Source organism: Arvicola amphibius, chromosome 9, assembly GCF_903992535.2.
Source record: "Arvicola amphibius chromosome 9, mArvAmp1.2, whole genome shotgun sequence".
Classification (NCBI taxonomy): Eukaryota; Metazoa; Chordata; class Mammalia; order Rodentia; family Cricetidae; genus Arvicola; species Arvicola amphibius.
The window spans coordinates 120,433,594-120,449,264 of NC_052055.2; the positions used below are offsets into that span (position 1 = coordinate 120,433,594).

At 50.4% G+C, this 15,671-nt stretch overlaps 1 protein-coding gene across 1 annotated transcript in view; it reads right to left on the minus strand.

The window, feature by feature from the left end:
• Positions 1-15,671, minus strand: part of Tbc1d22b (TBC1 domain family member 22B) — a 48,805-nt gene that overhangs the window by 16,873 nt on the left and 16,261 nt on the right. Inside the window, exons 3-8 of the mRNA XM_038342755.1 lie at positions 14,781-15,088; positions 12,324-12,503; positions 11,421-11,491; positions 10,148-10,276; positions 8,179-8,244; positions 5,586-5,700 (exon numbers count right to left, since the gene is read on the minus strand). Coding sequence (XP_038198683.1) covers positions 5,586-5,700; positions 8,179-8,244; positions 10,148-10,276; positions 11,421-11,491; positions 12,324-12,503; positions 14,781-15,088 — 869 coding nt within the window. The remainder of the gene's footprint in view (positions 1-5,585; positions 5,701-8,178; positions 8,245-10,147; positions 10,277-11,420; positions 11,492-12,323; positions 12,504-14,780; positions 15,089-15,671) is intronic.

Consider the following 15,671-nt stretch of genomic DNA (forward strand, 5'->3'; position numbering starts at 1 on the left):
GGCCCACCTGCACCTACAGGTACACCTACAGGTACACCTACACCTATCTCTCTGGGCTACTGTTTTTTTTTTTTAAATATTTATTTATTTATTATGTATACAATATTCTGTCTGTGTGTATTCCTTCAGGCCAGAAGAGGGCACCAGACCCCATTACAGATGGTTGTGAGCCACCATGTGGTTGCTGGGAATTGAACTCAGGACCTTTGGAAGAGCAGGCAATGCTCTTAACCTCTGAGCCATCTCTCCAGCCCCCTGGGCTACTGTTTTGAAGGGGATGATGTGGCTTCTGACACCACACCGCAAATCTAGCAGTCCTTTCCCACCTTTCTCAGTTCAGCATCTGTTGTTCTCCCCACCATATATATAAACAAGCTTCACCAGCCAAACAGATGCACAGTTCTGTTCTGGTATGTCCCTACAACTGTGATTAACAATAGCGAAATGAGGGGGTAGGGGTCCATGATGTAAGAGTTTCCTCCTCAGCCACGCCCTGGTGAACCCCATGAAAGTGCTCAGGGTCCTGACCTCCAGCGCTGTAGACTGGATTGTTCACTCTTGGCTCCGGATAACTGTAACCACACAACACGTGCCTTCCCAGCTGCATGCAACAGCAGCATGCTCCTTCCGCGGCAGAGCTCCACCCCACAGTAAGAACAGCTATGGATGGCTGGTGCTGTCATTCCCAGTTTCTCCAGTCTGTGAATATTCTTGTTCTGTCTTGTGGGACTTACAAGTTTCCATTCTCTTTGAACAAACATCTAAGAGTGGAAGGCAGGATGCTTTGTTTGCTTATGGTCCACATCCCAGCTCCTAAGTGTCCACCTCCATGATATGGGAGACCGCCTTGACACTCACTGGGTACAGCCCACAAGTGTGATATACTGCCCCCCTGTGGCCACGTCTGACACAGTTCCACTAGCTTTGGCACATTCTGTGCCTAAACCATGGGCTATGGGTCTCAGTCTATGTATGTGTGAAGCCACAAAGAAGGCATGAGAGGAGGGGAGATCTTCAGAGTCTCTGGCCTCCAAGCATGAGAAGGGAGAGGGAAACGGCGGCATATGAAGTGCTACTGGAGAAAATAGCTCAGCTATGGGGTATGGGGTACTTCTAAGTTCCAGGAGGACAAGATGGGACAGTGCGCCTTGGGGTCTTAGGGAGGATGACTCTCAGGAAGCAGTCACTCAGGGGATAAGGAGGTAAAGGCATGATAAGGCTTCAGGTTTAAAATGTTGATTCTAGAAGCCTGTAAGATGGCTTAGCAGGCAAGGTGCTTGCCACCAAGCCTGAGGATCTGAATTTGATCTTGGAACTCACGGAGTGCAGCTAACTGACTCCCGCAAGATGTCCTCTACTGATACACATATACCCCATATAGACACACACCATACACACACCATATACACACCACACACCATACACACACACACACACACACTAAAAAAATTGAAACTAGACTGAGTGTTGACGGCACACACCTTAAATCCCAGCACTCAGGAGGCAGAGGCAGACAGATCTTTGTGAGTTTGAGGCCAACCTGGTTTACATAATGAGTTCCAGGATGGCCAGAGTTAGAGTTCCTGTCTCAAGGGGAAAAAATTAAAAATGCTGAGCTGAGGGAAGGAGGCAGAGAGCAGCACTCACAGAGCCCACGTCAAGCTGGAGAAGCTACGGGAAGGGTCTCAGGATGGGAACTGCAGGGCCAAGCCCCTGTGAGCGGCTGGAATGGAAGCCGGGGAACAGATACAGTGAGCTGAGAAGCCAGCTCTGCCAGTGCCGCACTCCAGGCCTATGGAAGTCAGTCAGGACACAGCAGGGGAGGATGAAGTTCAAGAAGCAGTTATGTTGCTGCAGATGGGGCCCAGGGGCAGACTGTCTGCTTAGCGTGTACACCGCCCTATACTCATCAGAGCTGTCTGGACATGCCGAAGTGACATATGTGAGTTCTGAACTAGTCTTAGCACTTCTGACTTCAATGACATGCATTGTTGCCAACTCAGTTACAACACGGCCAGGTTAAGGAAGGGAGGCCAGTTACTCTAACACTCAGTCTGAGGAGTCTAAGTAGGTTGATTGACAACTGCCTGCAGTAAACTATTCCCTCTTTTCCACCAGGCAAAAGGAACTTGGGGACTGTAAACTCGGAATAGACTTTCCAGGATTATTACTGGGTGTGTCCATAAAACCAGGTTCAGACAGGAGATGTAGCTTGAGAACCACACACAGTTGCAGGATGGCGTTAAACGGAAACAGTGTGCAGGGCTGGACTCACCTCACAGCACGGGGATCAGAGCTTGGATCCCCAAAAGCCATGGAGCTGGCTGGGGGCAGCAGTTCACCCGTGGTGCCAGCCTCAGAAGATGGAGACAGAGAATCCCAGAGCAAGCTGCCTAGGGAGACCAGCCATATCAGTGAGCTCTGGGTTTGATGTACAGACTACCTTTTGAGTATGGAGGAAGAGTGAGTGACCAAGATGCTCTTCAATACCAACTTCAGGTCTCCATATGTAAGTACATGTGCACACACAAGTATACTCACTTGCATATAAACATGCTCACACACGTACCCAGACATACAAACATGGATAAACGAGCGCGCGCGCGCGCGCGCACACACACACACACACACACACACACACACGGAAGAGGAAAAAAAGACCCATGCCCTTCTACCCTTCTTCCTCCATGCTGGCTGGAATGTAGATATAATATTGAGTGTGAAGCTACATGCTGAGGATTAGACAAGAGAGATAGGTGTGGGACCTTTGCGCCCCAGACTACTTACCTGTGAGAGACAGGCTCTGCTGTCTTACTTAAAGCACTGTCGCATGGAACAAGTTAATCCTGATTCTCTCTGACATACGCAGGGAGAGATGGTCCCACGGGAACGGGCATGAGTCAGAGGTCTGGGAGGGACTCCCTCCGGGAGTTGTAGTACTATCTGATCACGCTTCTAAGCAATCTCCAAAGGAATTCCAGCTGGCTCGCTTCACGCGGAGAAAGAGAACAAAGCAACTGGACCACTGCTTATTTTGCTGGAAAGAAACGGCTTCTTATGGTAGGACATGTTGGGCTGGAAAGATGGCTCAGTGGGTAAGAGTTCTTGCTGCTGGGCCTGACAACCTGAGTTCGGTCCCCAGAACCCATATGGTGTAAAGAGAGAACCAACTCCCATAAGCTGTCCTCTGACCTCTACACACTGTGGCATGCACACAAAGATACACAAAACAAATGATTCAATTTTTTAAGAATAATAAATTGGATGTGTCCCAAACCTGCTCTTCCATATGACATCCTTATCACGTCCACACGTCCACACGCCTTTCTCTACACACCTGCACATGTGAGCTGATGCTCACTTCCTCAGGTCAGAGCTAGACTGGCAGCACTGCGCAGGACACCACAGGCTCAGGGAGCCCCTCCAGGACTGTGCGCTGGGCCCGGCACAGCTGGCTTCCATGGTAAAAACACTGCTCGGGGACAAGCTAGTTGTGGACAATCTCTCCACCAACTCCAGATGGATCCAGTACTAGGTTTGCTGCATTCAACTCTTGTGAACAAATGACAGAGCACAAAGCAAGCTAGGGCGCTAACTGGTTAATTTGTAAAAGCCAGAGAGGACCAGTAAGATGGCTCAGCAGGTAAAAGTGACGGCCACCAAGTCTGATGACCTGAGGTCAAGGTACCACTAGTTCCTATGATCCCCACAGGTGGCAAATGCACACACACACACACAAGATTGCTTTTAAAAGGAGTAGAGAAAGATAAAGAAAAGGCATGTAGTTTATATATAATGTTAAAACAATCTGCCATTTAGCTGGAATAATTTTAAATCCCAATTCCTGACATACAGGAGAACAAAGTATTAATAAGAGAGAGAGAGAGAGAGAGAGAGAGAGAGAGAGGGAGAGAGGGAGAGAGAGAGAGAGTGTCCACATGCTGGCTTACAACCATCTATAACTCCAGTTCTAGGAGAGCCAACACCCTCTTCTGGGCTACACAGGCAGCAGGTACACACATGTTGCCCTGACACACATGCAGACAAGGCAAACACTTAGATACATGAAGTAATAAAAGCATTTTCTTTTTAAAAAGAGAGGCATACACTGGGTAGAGAGCTGGCTCCGTGGCTAAGAGCACTTCCTGCTCTTGCAGAGGGCCAGGTACAATTCTCAACACCCACACTAGGCAGCTGTCAAGCCCCTGTAACTCCAGTGCTAAGGGATCTGCTGCCCTCTTCTGGCCATTGTGAACACCTACACTCACACGGTAAACAGACAAGCAGCCCGTGCACATATATAATGGTCAATTTTAAATGTTTTAAAGAATCATCAAGGACCACGGAACTATGCTCCCTACTTTGACATGGGGGCTGTGCAGGTGGTGTCATTAGACCCCAAGTTCAGCTGTGATTGCGTCATGAGAAGAACAAAGGCACTAAAGACAGAGAATCCGCCTTAGAGCTTGTAAAACTCATTAAGCCACTCACGCTTTGAAACAGGTTGAGACGTCTACCTTACAGAGCTGCTGGGCCCACTGAGATAAGCACGACACAGCACTGTACAAATGGTAAAGAGCTTTAATTCGGGAGTGGTGCGTTCCTGGGGTTCCTGCCAGTGTTCTTTTTTGTCAGTTAGGAGCTCTTGCTTGTTTCTTTACTTGATCTTTTAAGACAGGATTTCACTGTGCACTCCAGGCTAGAACGTGGAATGCCCAGCCTTACACTGAGGTTATAACTGCGTGCCACCTGATTGCTCCTTCACATATTTCGATTCCAACAGCCTTTCTCTGTTCCCTTGACAAAGAGAACAGCACTGGGCACCCATGGGTTTTCTTGCAAGCCCTAAGCACAGAAACTGAGGAAACCCAAGGGAAAACCAAACTGTTTGGCTCCTTTAAGAGTCTGCTTGAGCTGGGCGATGGTGGTGCGCGCCTTTAATCCCAGCACTCGGGAGGCAGAGGCAGGCGGATCTCTGTGAGTTCGAGGCCAGCCTGGTCTACAAAAGCGAGCTCCAGGACAGGCTTCAAAGCTTCAGAGAAACCTTGTCTCGAAAAACCAAGAGTCTGCTTGAGGCCTGGAGGAAGAGGCTGTGGCTGTGGAGAAGCCTCATCATGTTCTGCACAATGACAAGGGCTCAGCAGGGTCAGGACAGAAGAGTAGGACAGCAGGGTCCCAGGGCCCCTTCTGGCCCCGCCCTCCAGCATCCTCTGCCCACATCCTACTCCCGGGATCAGCATAGATGCTGGTACTTAACCTCAAAAGTCCGCATGGGCACTGGGTCTGAGACACATCTGGAGAACCCTAAAACCTGATTAAGCCATCAAGCTCTGTTCCTGAGAAGAGAAGGGTGCCTGCTTGACTGCTGTCCTAGGGAAACCAGTCTTTGTAAGTGAGATTGGTGACTGTCTCCCGAGATAAGCTCCAGGCTGCCTCTGCTGCCCAGACAGCTCTGCGTATAGCAAAGGGCTGCCTGCCTTGTGCTTAGCAAGACACTGCCACCAGCGGCACACTTGGGAAGACAAACAAGCAGATGGCAGATAGGAAAGTGACAGCACATTCAGCATGGTGGTAGTGCTGCTTACCCACATATTCCGAGAGGAAGACGACAAAGAACGGAGTGACCAGGTCATTGATCCCCTGGACATAGCCACTGGCGGGGTGTCGGATGGCCCAGATAAAGAGAATTCTTTCAAAGATCTAGGAAGATGAGAAGGAAAGGGGACGTGTTAATCTTTGGACACACTTCTCCCTCCACTTACCCACGTCACCATCACCATCTATCTTGGGATCAGCGAAACGTTTCTGGGAGATTTAAGATGCTGTGGGACAAAGGAAGGGAAATGCAGAGAGTTGGAGTGCGTGCGCTGCTCTGCTCCAAGCTCCTCGCCCTGTCTTCTCAGTGCCTGGGAACCACAACGTAAAAACTGGAAACAGCGGCGCTGGAGATGACAAACTCAGCACTTCTCTACTTCCGGGAGCGAGGTATCGCACAGGCCAGCTCTGGTGGCTCTCTAAATCTTCCCTACACTAAGGAAATAGAGGGAGCAGCACTCCCCACCACTCCCTCTCTCAGTGGGGGAAAGCGGTCAAGATTCAGTTTTGTATGAGGCCCTGGGTTTGATTCCCAGTGTCACAAAAATCAAACAATTGTCTCCATGGTAGCCCTCTCCGAAGGACTTATAAGGGCACCTGCCACTCCAAAGTCTCAGCCTCGGTGACTGGCTTTTACAGGGCCAACTATACAAAGTAGGAGAGTGGCAGAGCCTCTTCAGAAGAATGAGTGATGGAGACGCACACACATACTCGAAAGGTGCAGACAGATGCAAATGAAGACAGGAAGCCCGGCTGCCTGGGAGAACACAGGCTCTGCACTGTAGGAGGGTCTGCAGTCACTGCTCCTCAGGGAGAAGAAGATGAACCTGAGGGTTTCCCACACCTCTCCCCCACTACTGGGGCAAGTTGGACTCACTACACATGATGCTCAAGCATCTCTCAGCACTGGGGCTGGGGTTAGTGCTCTGCCTCTGTTTGCTAACAATGACCACACCCTGTACACAAGGGTGACGTGAACAAAACTGAAGAGAATAAAGCGTGACTTCCACCTTTGCATCCAAGCTCCACTAGTGGAGACGCCCATTAAGCCACTGCCCACATCTCTAAAATGAGAGCTGGCATGCAGGGGTGAGAGGCAAGAATCTGAACATTGCAAGGTGGAAGGAGGAGAAAGCAGGGCTGAGCCTCAGAAACTGAAGGGAGGAAAGAAATGCATTTCAACTTCCTTTGTGCTGCATCTCACAGGCGCGATGATGGCGTCACCCCACAATCTTCCCTTTGGTGTTGAAAGTTATGACAGTTCCCAGCAGGAGAGACATCTACACTTTTTTTTTTTAAATATTTATTTATTTATTATGTATACAATATTCTGTCTGTGTGTGTGCCTGCAGGCCAGAAGAGGGCACCAAACCCCATTACAGATGGTTGTGAGCCACCATGTGGTTGCTGGGAATTGAACTCAGGACATTTGAGTTCTTAACCTCAATGCTCTTAACCTCTGAGCCATCTCTCCAGCCCGAGACATCTATACTTAAATGGAACTATGAATATTATCCAAAGCCATAGATTATCCTTCCCATCATCCCTCTCTATTATGAAGAGAATGTAAAGCTCCCTTCAAAAGCCCCGACACTCCATGTCCTGACTGCAGGAGAACCGCAGAGGCAGCCGCTGACCTCATGAGGTGACCGTCCCTGCTGGAGACAAGTTAAAGGTCCCACTGGACACTTCCATGTGCTCCGTTACCTTGCGGTCTTAAACATCACTACCAATGCCACTTCTGGATTTAATTCCAAAGAAATTAAATATTAAATTGAAACATATTTGTGTACCCATGCTCAATGCAGCATTAATCACCACAGCTGAACGGGACATGCAACCCACGTGTCCATAATATGTCTACATCCGTGATGAAATATTAGCTATGATGATGGGATATTTGAAGTCGAGGGGCGGTGGAGACGGCTCAGTGGGTAAAGGGACACTTGCTGACAAGACTGATGAGCAGGACCCACAGGGTGGAAGGAGAAAGCCAACCTTTGTCAGCGGTCCCCTGCGTCCCCACCCCCACACCATGCCATGCCCTCCACAACACAAATAAATAAATGTAATACACATTTTTAATGAAGGGAGCTCTGACACTGTGAATTCTGCCAGACCAAAAAAACGACAACTGCTATACAACAAAACTGTCCTGGAGGCCTGGAGTGCTGACATCACACACAAGAAACAGAATGAAGGCGGCGGAAGAAAGGGGGTTATTATTTAATTGGTACTAAATTTAAGTTGGGAAGATGGAAAAATATCTGGAAATGCATGGAGTGCCTTGAGTTGGGTACTATTAATTACTCACTTTACACAAAAAGGAAGAGGGAGGCAAATCAATGCTATATATATTTTATCACAAAAAGAATCACCATTTTAGCTTTAGAAAGTATAACAAACCTGAGAACAGGAATTTTAAGGTAGGATGCTGACTGCCTCCAGCCTTGGGCCAAGCACTACTTGGTACCCAGGCCTGTCATAAAGGGCAGATGAGAATATGTGAGTCCTTGAACATGAGTCACCAAACAGGAGCCACGGGGCCCAGGCAGGAAAACCAGACAGTAGGGATCCACTCACCTCCTGGACAAGCGGCTGCTGGAACAACGGGATAAGAGGATTTGTCCTTGGAATGTCAATGTGAATCTGAAAAACAGAAGCCACAGCCCAAACATAGGGTCAGAGTGTCTAAGGGTCAGAATCAAAGGAGCGCTTAGAGTACAGTTTGGCTCTAAGAAACTTACTGACACAGACAAAGCCCAGCTAGGCCCCATGTTCCCCACAGCTCAGACAAAAAATACCCTCCAGGGGCTGGAGAGATGGCTCAGTGGTTAAGAGCATTGCCTGCTCTTCCAAAGGTCCTGAGTTCAATTCCCGGCAACCACATGGTGGCTCACAACCATCTGTAATGAGATCTGGTGCCCTCTTCTGGCCTGCAGGCATACACGCTGACAGAATATTGTATACATAATAAATAAATAAATTTAAAAAAAAAGAAATACCCTCCAAATAAGCCACTTAATCAAACAGAACAGGCTTCTCGCCTGAGGCAGCCCAAGGCTCTCCTCTGGTTCTCTGAAGTTGGATTAACTCTGGGACAGTACCTTTTTACCAGACATGACCAAGTATGTACCCCTCTTTCAGGATCGTATTCATTCATGATTCCTAAGAGTCTAGTGTGGTAGTATAAGCCTGTATTCCCAGCACTCAGGAGGCTGAGGTCTGAGGCCAGCCTGGTCCACCAGGCCAGCCTAGGCAACATAGTGAAACCCTGTCTCAGAAACCAGCTGTGTGTGTGTGTGTGTGTGTGTGTGTGTGTGTGTGCGCGCGCGCGTGCGCGCGCGCGATAGTAATTACAGCCTTCCTGTAATCCCAGTACTTGAGAGACAGAGGCAGGAGTTTGGGGCCAGCCGGTGTATGTAGTGAGTCATAGACCAGCCAGTGATATATAGCAAGACCCTGTCTAAATAACAAATAAAACCCACAACTACGGCTAAGAATAAAAAGGGCTCCAACTGTTGCTAAGAGTGTGCTGGAACAGGAACCAGGATAGGACTGCTCATGAGGTCAGCAAGGACAGAGCGTCAGGGCAACTAGCTTCAGTCACCAGAGCCAAAGCTCTCACTTCTGCACCCACGAGGTCATGTAGTTAGCATCAGCTCTGAGGTCTTTCCAGTGTCCAGGCTCATGTCCTAAAGACACTGTTCACATCAGAAGTCACGAGGTTTCTGGGGACAGCCATGAAGCTCTCCCTCCTGTGAGGCTGCCGCTGGCAGAGACTTCTGCAGGCAGAGGGAGCTGAGCGGGCACTGTAGCAGTCACAGGGACACACTGGTGCCAGTCCAGACGGGACGCTCCACTTCTGAGCTTTCTGTCTCTGCTATGTGTCCCATGGCCCCTAATCCTCACGGGTAGTCAACCACGCCTTTGTGACCAACTCCTACACCTACTGGTAATCCAAGAGGGATGCGTGTGTGCGTACACACCTGTGTCTGTGTATGTGTGATGATTTGTACACACATGAAAGAAAACACCACCACTGGCCAGTGCTAAAACACATCTATTTAAGGATGTAAGCAGCATGTACCCACAGCCCCGACAATAAGGAAGCTGAGGCAGGTTCATCGTCAGCCTGACCTAGATAGATTGAGGCCCTGTCTCAGGGAAGAAAAAGATCAGGAGCTGGCTCAGCAGCAAAAAATGCTTGCTGCTCTTCCTGAAGACTTGAGTCTGGTTTTCAGACCTCCATGGGGCAGCTCACAACAGTCTCTATTCCAGCTCCAAGGATCCAACACCCTCTTCTGGCTTCCATGGGATCTGAACTCGTGTGTGCATGTTCATACACATGCACACACATACACATAGATAAAAATGAAAATAAAATTTAAATACACACAACACACACATACACGGTAAGTTCACTTTTAAAACGCCAGAGTCAGAGCTGCTGGACGAAGAGAGGCAAGGGAGCCCTAGACACACAGGACATTGGACCACACAAGGAGGTCCCAGGGGCACTGCTGGGTACCTCAGCTGGGGGCAGACTCACCTGTCTGTAGGTATCCTGGTGATGCTCCTCATTGCGGGAGTCATAATACTGCTCAATGAAGCCAAAGTACTCCTCCCGCTTCCGCTGCAGGGTCAGCTTCCGCCGCTCGGTGTTTGCGGGGAGATAGCCCTAAGGACAACACTGCCTGTCAGAGGATGAATTTTCACTTTAGCCTGAGCAGTGGCTGGGAAACCACCAAGGAACAGAAAGAAGACTGTGGAGAGGACAAGGTGGGTTCTTTTTGGTTCAGGCCACATGGTGCTTGCTCTCTTCTGGTTAGTGGACTCTGGGTGGGCAGATGAAGGGAGGACAGGTTTCCAAACTTGCCTATGGCTTTGGTCCCACTGAGCATTAAATGGAGGAGAGAGGGAGGGAGCTGGACCCAAGTCACAGCCTCCAAGGGAATTAGAATTAAAGGACCTGGAGACTTCTGTGACCCTTCTTGGTACAGACTGCACATTCTTTTCCAGAGTAACAGTGGGAACCATCAGCTCAACACGTTGAACAGAGTCAAAAGACTAGGACAGAACTGGCACCCGGGCTTCTGTTCTTATTCCCAGCCTGGATCCCATTCTTCCTCAGAAGCCTCCTGTTCCCTTTCTGCTTGGCAAATTCATTCTGAGCAGCATTTGAACTTACTAGAAGTGGCTGAGGCACTGACTGCACAGCTGTAAGACAGGGGGCTGGGGACAGTGACAAGAGACCCCCCCCCCACACCCTTAAAGGCATTATGTAGCGCATTCCATGGTGAGTGCCTAGAGAACTGGCACGGGCGCTTGTGTGATCTGGGGAGCGCACATAGCAAGCAGGCCTTTGAAAGCCTTTACTAAGTGAACGAGCATCCATCCCAGAGCAAGAGCTGGGGTGCTGTTGAGCACGGTCAAAGTGAGACCTGTCTGGCTTCTGAGAGGCTGGTGAACTGACTCGTCAGGGCTGGGAGATGGATTTCGAACACTCAGGAGTGTTGATGCTTGCCCTCAGCCAGTATCCTGGGGTCCTCTTGTGCTGCTAGATCCTCCCCACACTGCTAAGAAAGTGAAATTGTGACCACAGGAGTCAGCTTCTGGTTTCCTCTGCATACGTCTGTAGGAACACACTCACCTGCAGGCGTGGGAATAAACTCTCAAGCATGTGTCTCTTCTGATACAGCCTCACAGCCTGCTAGGCGGCAGGACTAGAGAATTCTATGGCATAAAATCAACATTCCTAGACCAATCTTGGCAGGCAGAGGGGTTGTATGACACCCACGCTTCTCACAGTGGGTAGAACTCACCGACAAGAGTCTCCAGGTGACAGGTCGAACTTCCCTGGGAACACCTGGCCAGCTCCACTTCCTCAATTCATCTACAACAGAAAGCAGCTTCCCTGAATCAGGACTTCCACAAAGGACCAAAAAAAAACCTCTGCCAGATGCCTCCTACCAAGACAAGCTGAGAAAGGCTCCATACCACAGCCCTGAGCAGCCGGAGGCCGGGACACCTGCAGCAGTCACTGGCTCAGAGAAGCTGTGGGCGTGCACAGGGAATCATGGAGCTGGCCTGGTCTAGCTGCCTTGAGAGGCAGGCATCACAGGTTTTTCAGATTAGAGACTGTGGCTTCTGAGGCACTATGAGAGACGAGTGCACTCCCTCAAGCAGCAAGGCATTGAGGCTGCCATATATCTCTGCATTTCCTACAAGTCAAAGAAACATACAAGTCTGACAGGACAACTGGTCTGAAGCATGAATCTTGTGAACCCTGAATAGCATGCAACCTGGCCTGCAAACATCACTGTATCCTAGCAACCACCAGTGTATTCTGTTTCTGATAAGGGTATAAAAAGTCTGAGTGCCTGCAATAAACTGTCACAGCCCCTGTCCTGCTATGATCCTGCCAATCTGACCCCGGCAAGATTCATTTCTCATTGTCCGTATCAAGCAACCTTGGCCCAGGAAGTAAGCACTGCACTTCCAGGTGTGGACGTGTGTGAGAACCCCTGGAGGTAGCAGAGATGGAGCACGGGGACCACAATGACGGTCACACTGACAGCAGTCCCTAGTCTCTGATAATAGACTTCTAACCTGTGCATCACGGCTCTGGCCGCAGACAAAGTAAAAGATGGAAGAGAAGAAGCTTCTGTCCTCTGAGGACCCCAGTCACCACGGCACCTACATGCTCAGGGATCCGGGGAACTCACCTAAGTCGGTGTTGTGGCTGGAAAGCAGCTGACGGAACTTTTCTAGGCGGGTTTTCTCCCGGACTGTCATTGGAGGGGCCCCAGAAGCATTCTGGTCTGAGATCCGGGCAACAAGGGGGATGATGGGCCGCAGAGGGAGAGACTGCTGTTTGTGGAGTGGGTCCCTCAGGCGCGTGTCACCTGAGGGGATTTCAGAGAGAGAGAGAGAACTGCATGGGACAGTCATGGGTCAGACACCCTAGGCCTGCTCAGGATATGGTACAGCACCTCCTCCAGGGTAGGGGCTGGGCCTGTGGCACTGCCTGAGGATCCAGCTGAGGGGCAGTGGGAGGATAAGGCCCAGCAGGGCTCTGCTCCCATGCTGAGGAAGGGCCACACATGCACCTGCAGAGGACAGCTGTGGCCAACTGTGCTGGGGCCAGCCAACTCCAGATGTTGCAGGGACTTCTGAGAAAGTGTATGGTGAAACCAAGGGAGATGACGCTCTTACTGCCTTATCCTGGACCTCTCCCCAGCGGCTTGGGGTAAGTGGTGGCCACACAGCCTAAGGCAGAGCTCCTCTCCCCTCATGCACACTGAGTGCATGAAAGGCTAAGCCGTGACCCCATCGAGCACTGGCTGTCCTTACAACTGCCCTTGGCCCACAAGGAGCCCTTCGAGGCGGGTAGGAAGCTCTGGCTTCAGGCAACCCAGTGCTGAGGATCTGGCTCCTCTGGGCTCCATATTCCCACTCAAATGAGCCAGCTTCAGGTTCTACCATGCTATCACTGAAGCAGTGGAAGCAACAGGAGCTGAGCTGTGCTCTGCTGTAGACGGTCTGAGCAGACAGTGGGTGGAGACTAGCTCATGGGGCGCTCGCTATGTAGACAGTGCTATGCTATCCATTCCAGCATGGCCTCTCACAGGATGCCTGACACCTGCTAAGAACTGAGAACTATTTTACAGAAGAACAAACTCAGCCTGGGGAAGCTGAGGAACTAGGGAAGCGGAGGTGATGCCCTGGGGCTGTCTGACACTGACACTCTTTATAATTAATTGAAACAGAGAAAACTGTTGCAGGAACAGCTTTCTCAAGCCTGGGTCACATTCCTCAATATTTGCCTTAAAATGTAGACATTAAACACTGAGCAGGAACTAGTCAGTGCTGCAGACGCTTGTGACAGCTGCCACAGGCACCTGGCTGGGGCGCCCATGGTAACAACTGGGGTCTAGAAAATGCAATCACTCGCAGCAAAGCTTAGACAGATGGGCATCTCTAGCATATGCTGTTTACAGGCAGATGCACATAGAGGGAACCTTCACAAGGGGACATGTGGGGGGCCCAGTTACACAGGGCAGCCTACAGGGATCATGGCAGGGCCCTTCCTGTCATTGGGAACCTCAGCCATAGCTTGAGCCACCTGGTCAATCGCTGCTGAATGCCTGTCTCAGACTGGCACTGTGGATTCAAGCTGGGCCCTGTCTCAGCAAAGGCAAACGACAGAATTGCAGTAAAGACGCTACAGCCAAGCTGGCATGGCCTCATGCAAGGTCTGCAGCTGTGAAAGAAACCCACAGAGCCAGAGGCAGGACACACTCTGGGACTCTGGCATCCTCTGTCCTTTATGTCCATGACCTGTAACCAGGATAAAGGCACTTTCCTGCCCAGTTCAGAGTGGCTGATTTACTTACATAAAACCCTTTGGAGCAAAATTAAGTTAAGCACAGCAAATGGGTCCTTAAATGTACACAAAGTCCCCAGACATCCAAAACTACCATAACCTCCTCTAGTAACTGAGGCCAGTTTCCCGTATTAAGAAACAAAACAGCCAGATAGTGGTGGCAGTGCACGCCTTTAACCCCAGCACCTGGGAGGCAGAGGCACGCAGGTCTCTTTGAGTTCAAGGCCAGCCTGATCTACAGAATGAGTTCCAGGACAGCAAGAGTTGTTATACAGAGAAACCCTGGGGGTGGGGAGAGAGCAAAACGGGTCTTTCCTCCCAGCCACTCAAGCTGGTGGGTGGGTGACTTAGCAGGGAGCTGTGACCTGGTCCCGCAGCACAGAAACAGGAAAAAGGCCTCCAGAGGTGGGCAGTTATTCCCCAGGGCTGAGGAGGTGAACCATTTGTGAACTCAGTCGCTGACACCTTTAAATACATTTAGTCAGTATCTGTAAACCTGACCAGGACTAGAGCAATGTTAAACAACCACATCACGGAGAGCTGTGGATGGCACTCCAGGGAAGGGAGAAGCAGGGGAATGGCAGGGAATGTTGGTGTGCTAGGATGTAAGGACCCAGCAGGAAGGGCAGGGACAGCCTGTGACCAGTTAGGCCTTCTGGTGTCACAGCTCAGGCATGAGGGTTTTTTATTGGTTTGTTTGTTTGAAATCGTCCCATGGAGATGTGCGTAGGAACTCCTTTCTCTCTAGCTGCACTCTACTGAGAGGCAGAGGCTATGGAGGGCAGCGGGGACTCACTGGAGTTTCGGGAGAGCTGGGCATCACTGCTGGACTTTATGACCTTGTAGCTGGCAGGGACGTCTGATGTTGTCGACTGGGACCGTTCAGGTTTTACCCTCAGCTTGCTGTGGTTTTCAAGGACTTGGGCCGCAGTTGCCAAAGCCACTTTTGAGTTCAGAGTTTGGAAAGGAGGTGAGGAAAAGTCCTCTTCCTCGTCATCGCCAATGTCCCACGCGTCACTGGTATTCCGGGCAAACTCATGGAAACTGGAGGCCTTCTTGTTCTTCAGAGGAACTGAGTTGACTTTGGACCGTTCTTTGATGAAGCTTCAAGAAAAGAGACGGCATTACCGAGCATGACACACCTGACCACTCCATCAGCATTTGTCACACGACATAACCAACTACCCCAGCACACACTGCGCTCAAAGCAAACCGCCCAGAGCCACTGCTCCTAAAGAGCGTCCCACAGATGCAGAGAGCCAGGCCATCAGCTCTCCACACACTCTCTTATTCCCAGCATCCTCCAACTCATGAAACTGTCTGGTCAGTTTAAGCTAAGAGACGTGAGGAAGCCATGCCATGCTGGTAGCTGACCCACGGCCCTCCTAGTCACTGGGCCCTGCAAGGTTCCAGTGACAGGAACTCCCTCTGCCTGAGTCACTGAGTGACTAGGGGGACTACAGCCTGCCCGCCACACCTGCCGCACCCCACAAAGGACAGACGTAAGCAAGAACTAAGCCTTAACTGTGGACTCCACTGAGGTGTCGAGTGGATTTGTTACTAGAGCAGGATGTAAGCTGCTGGTGGGGATGAGGGATGCGAGGGGGTGGAACGTTAACTGTCCACACACACAGCATCAATCTCAGAATGAAAAGGCTCCTCTCTTTATTCTGCCAGCCTAGAAAAG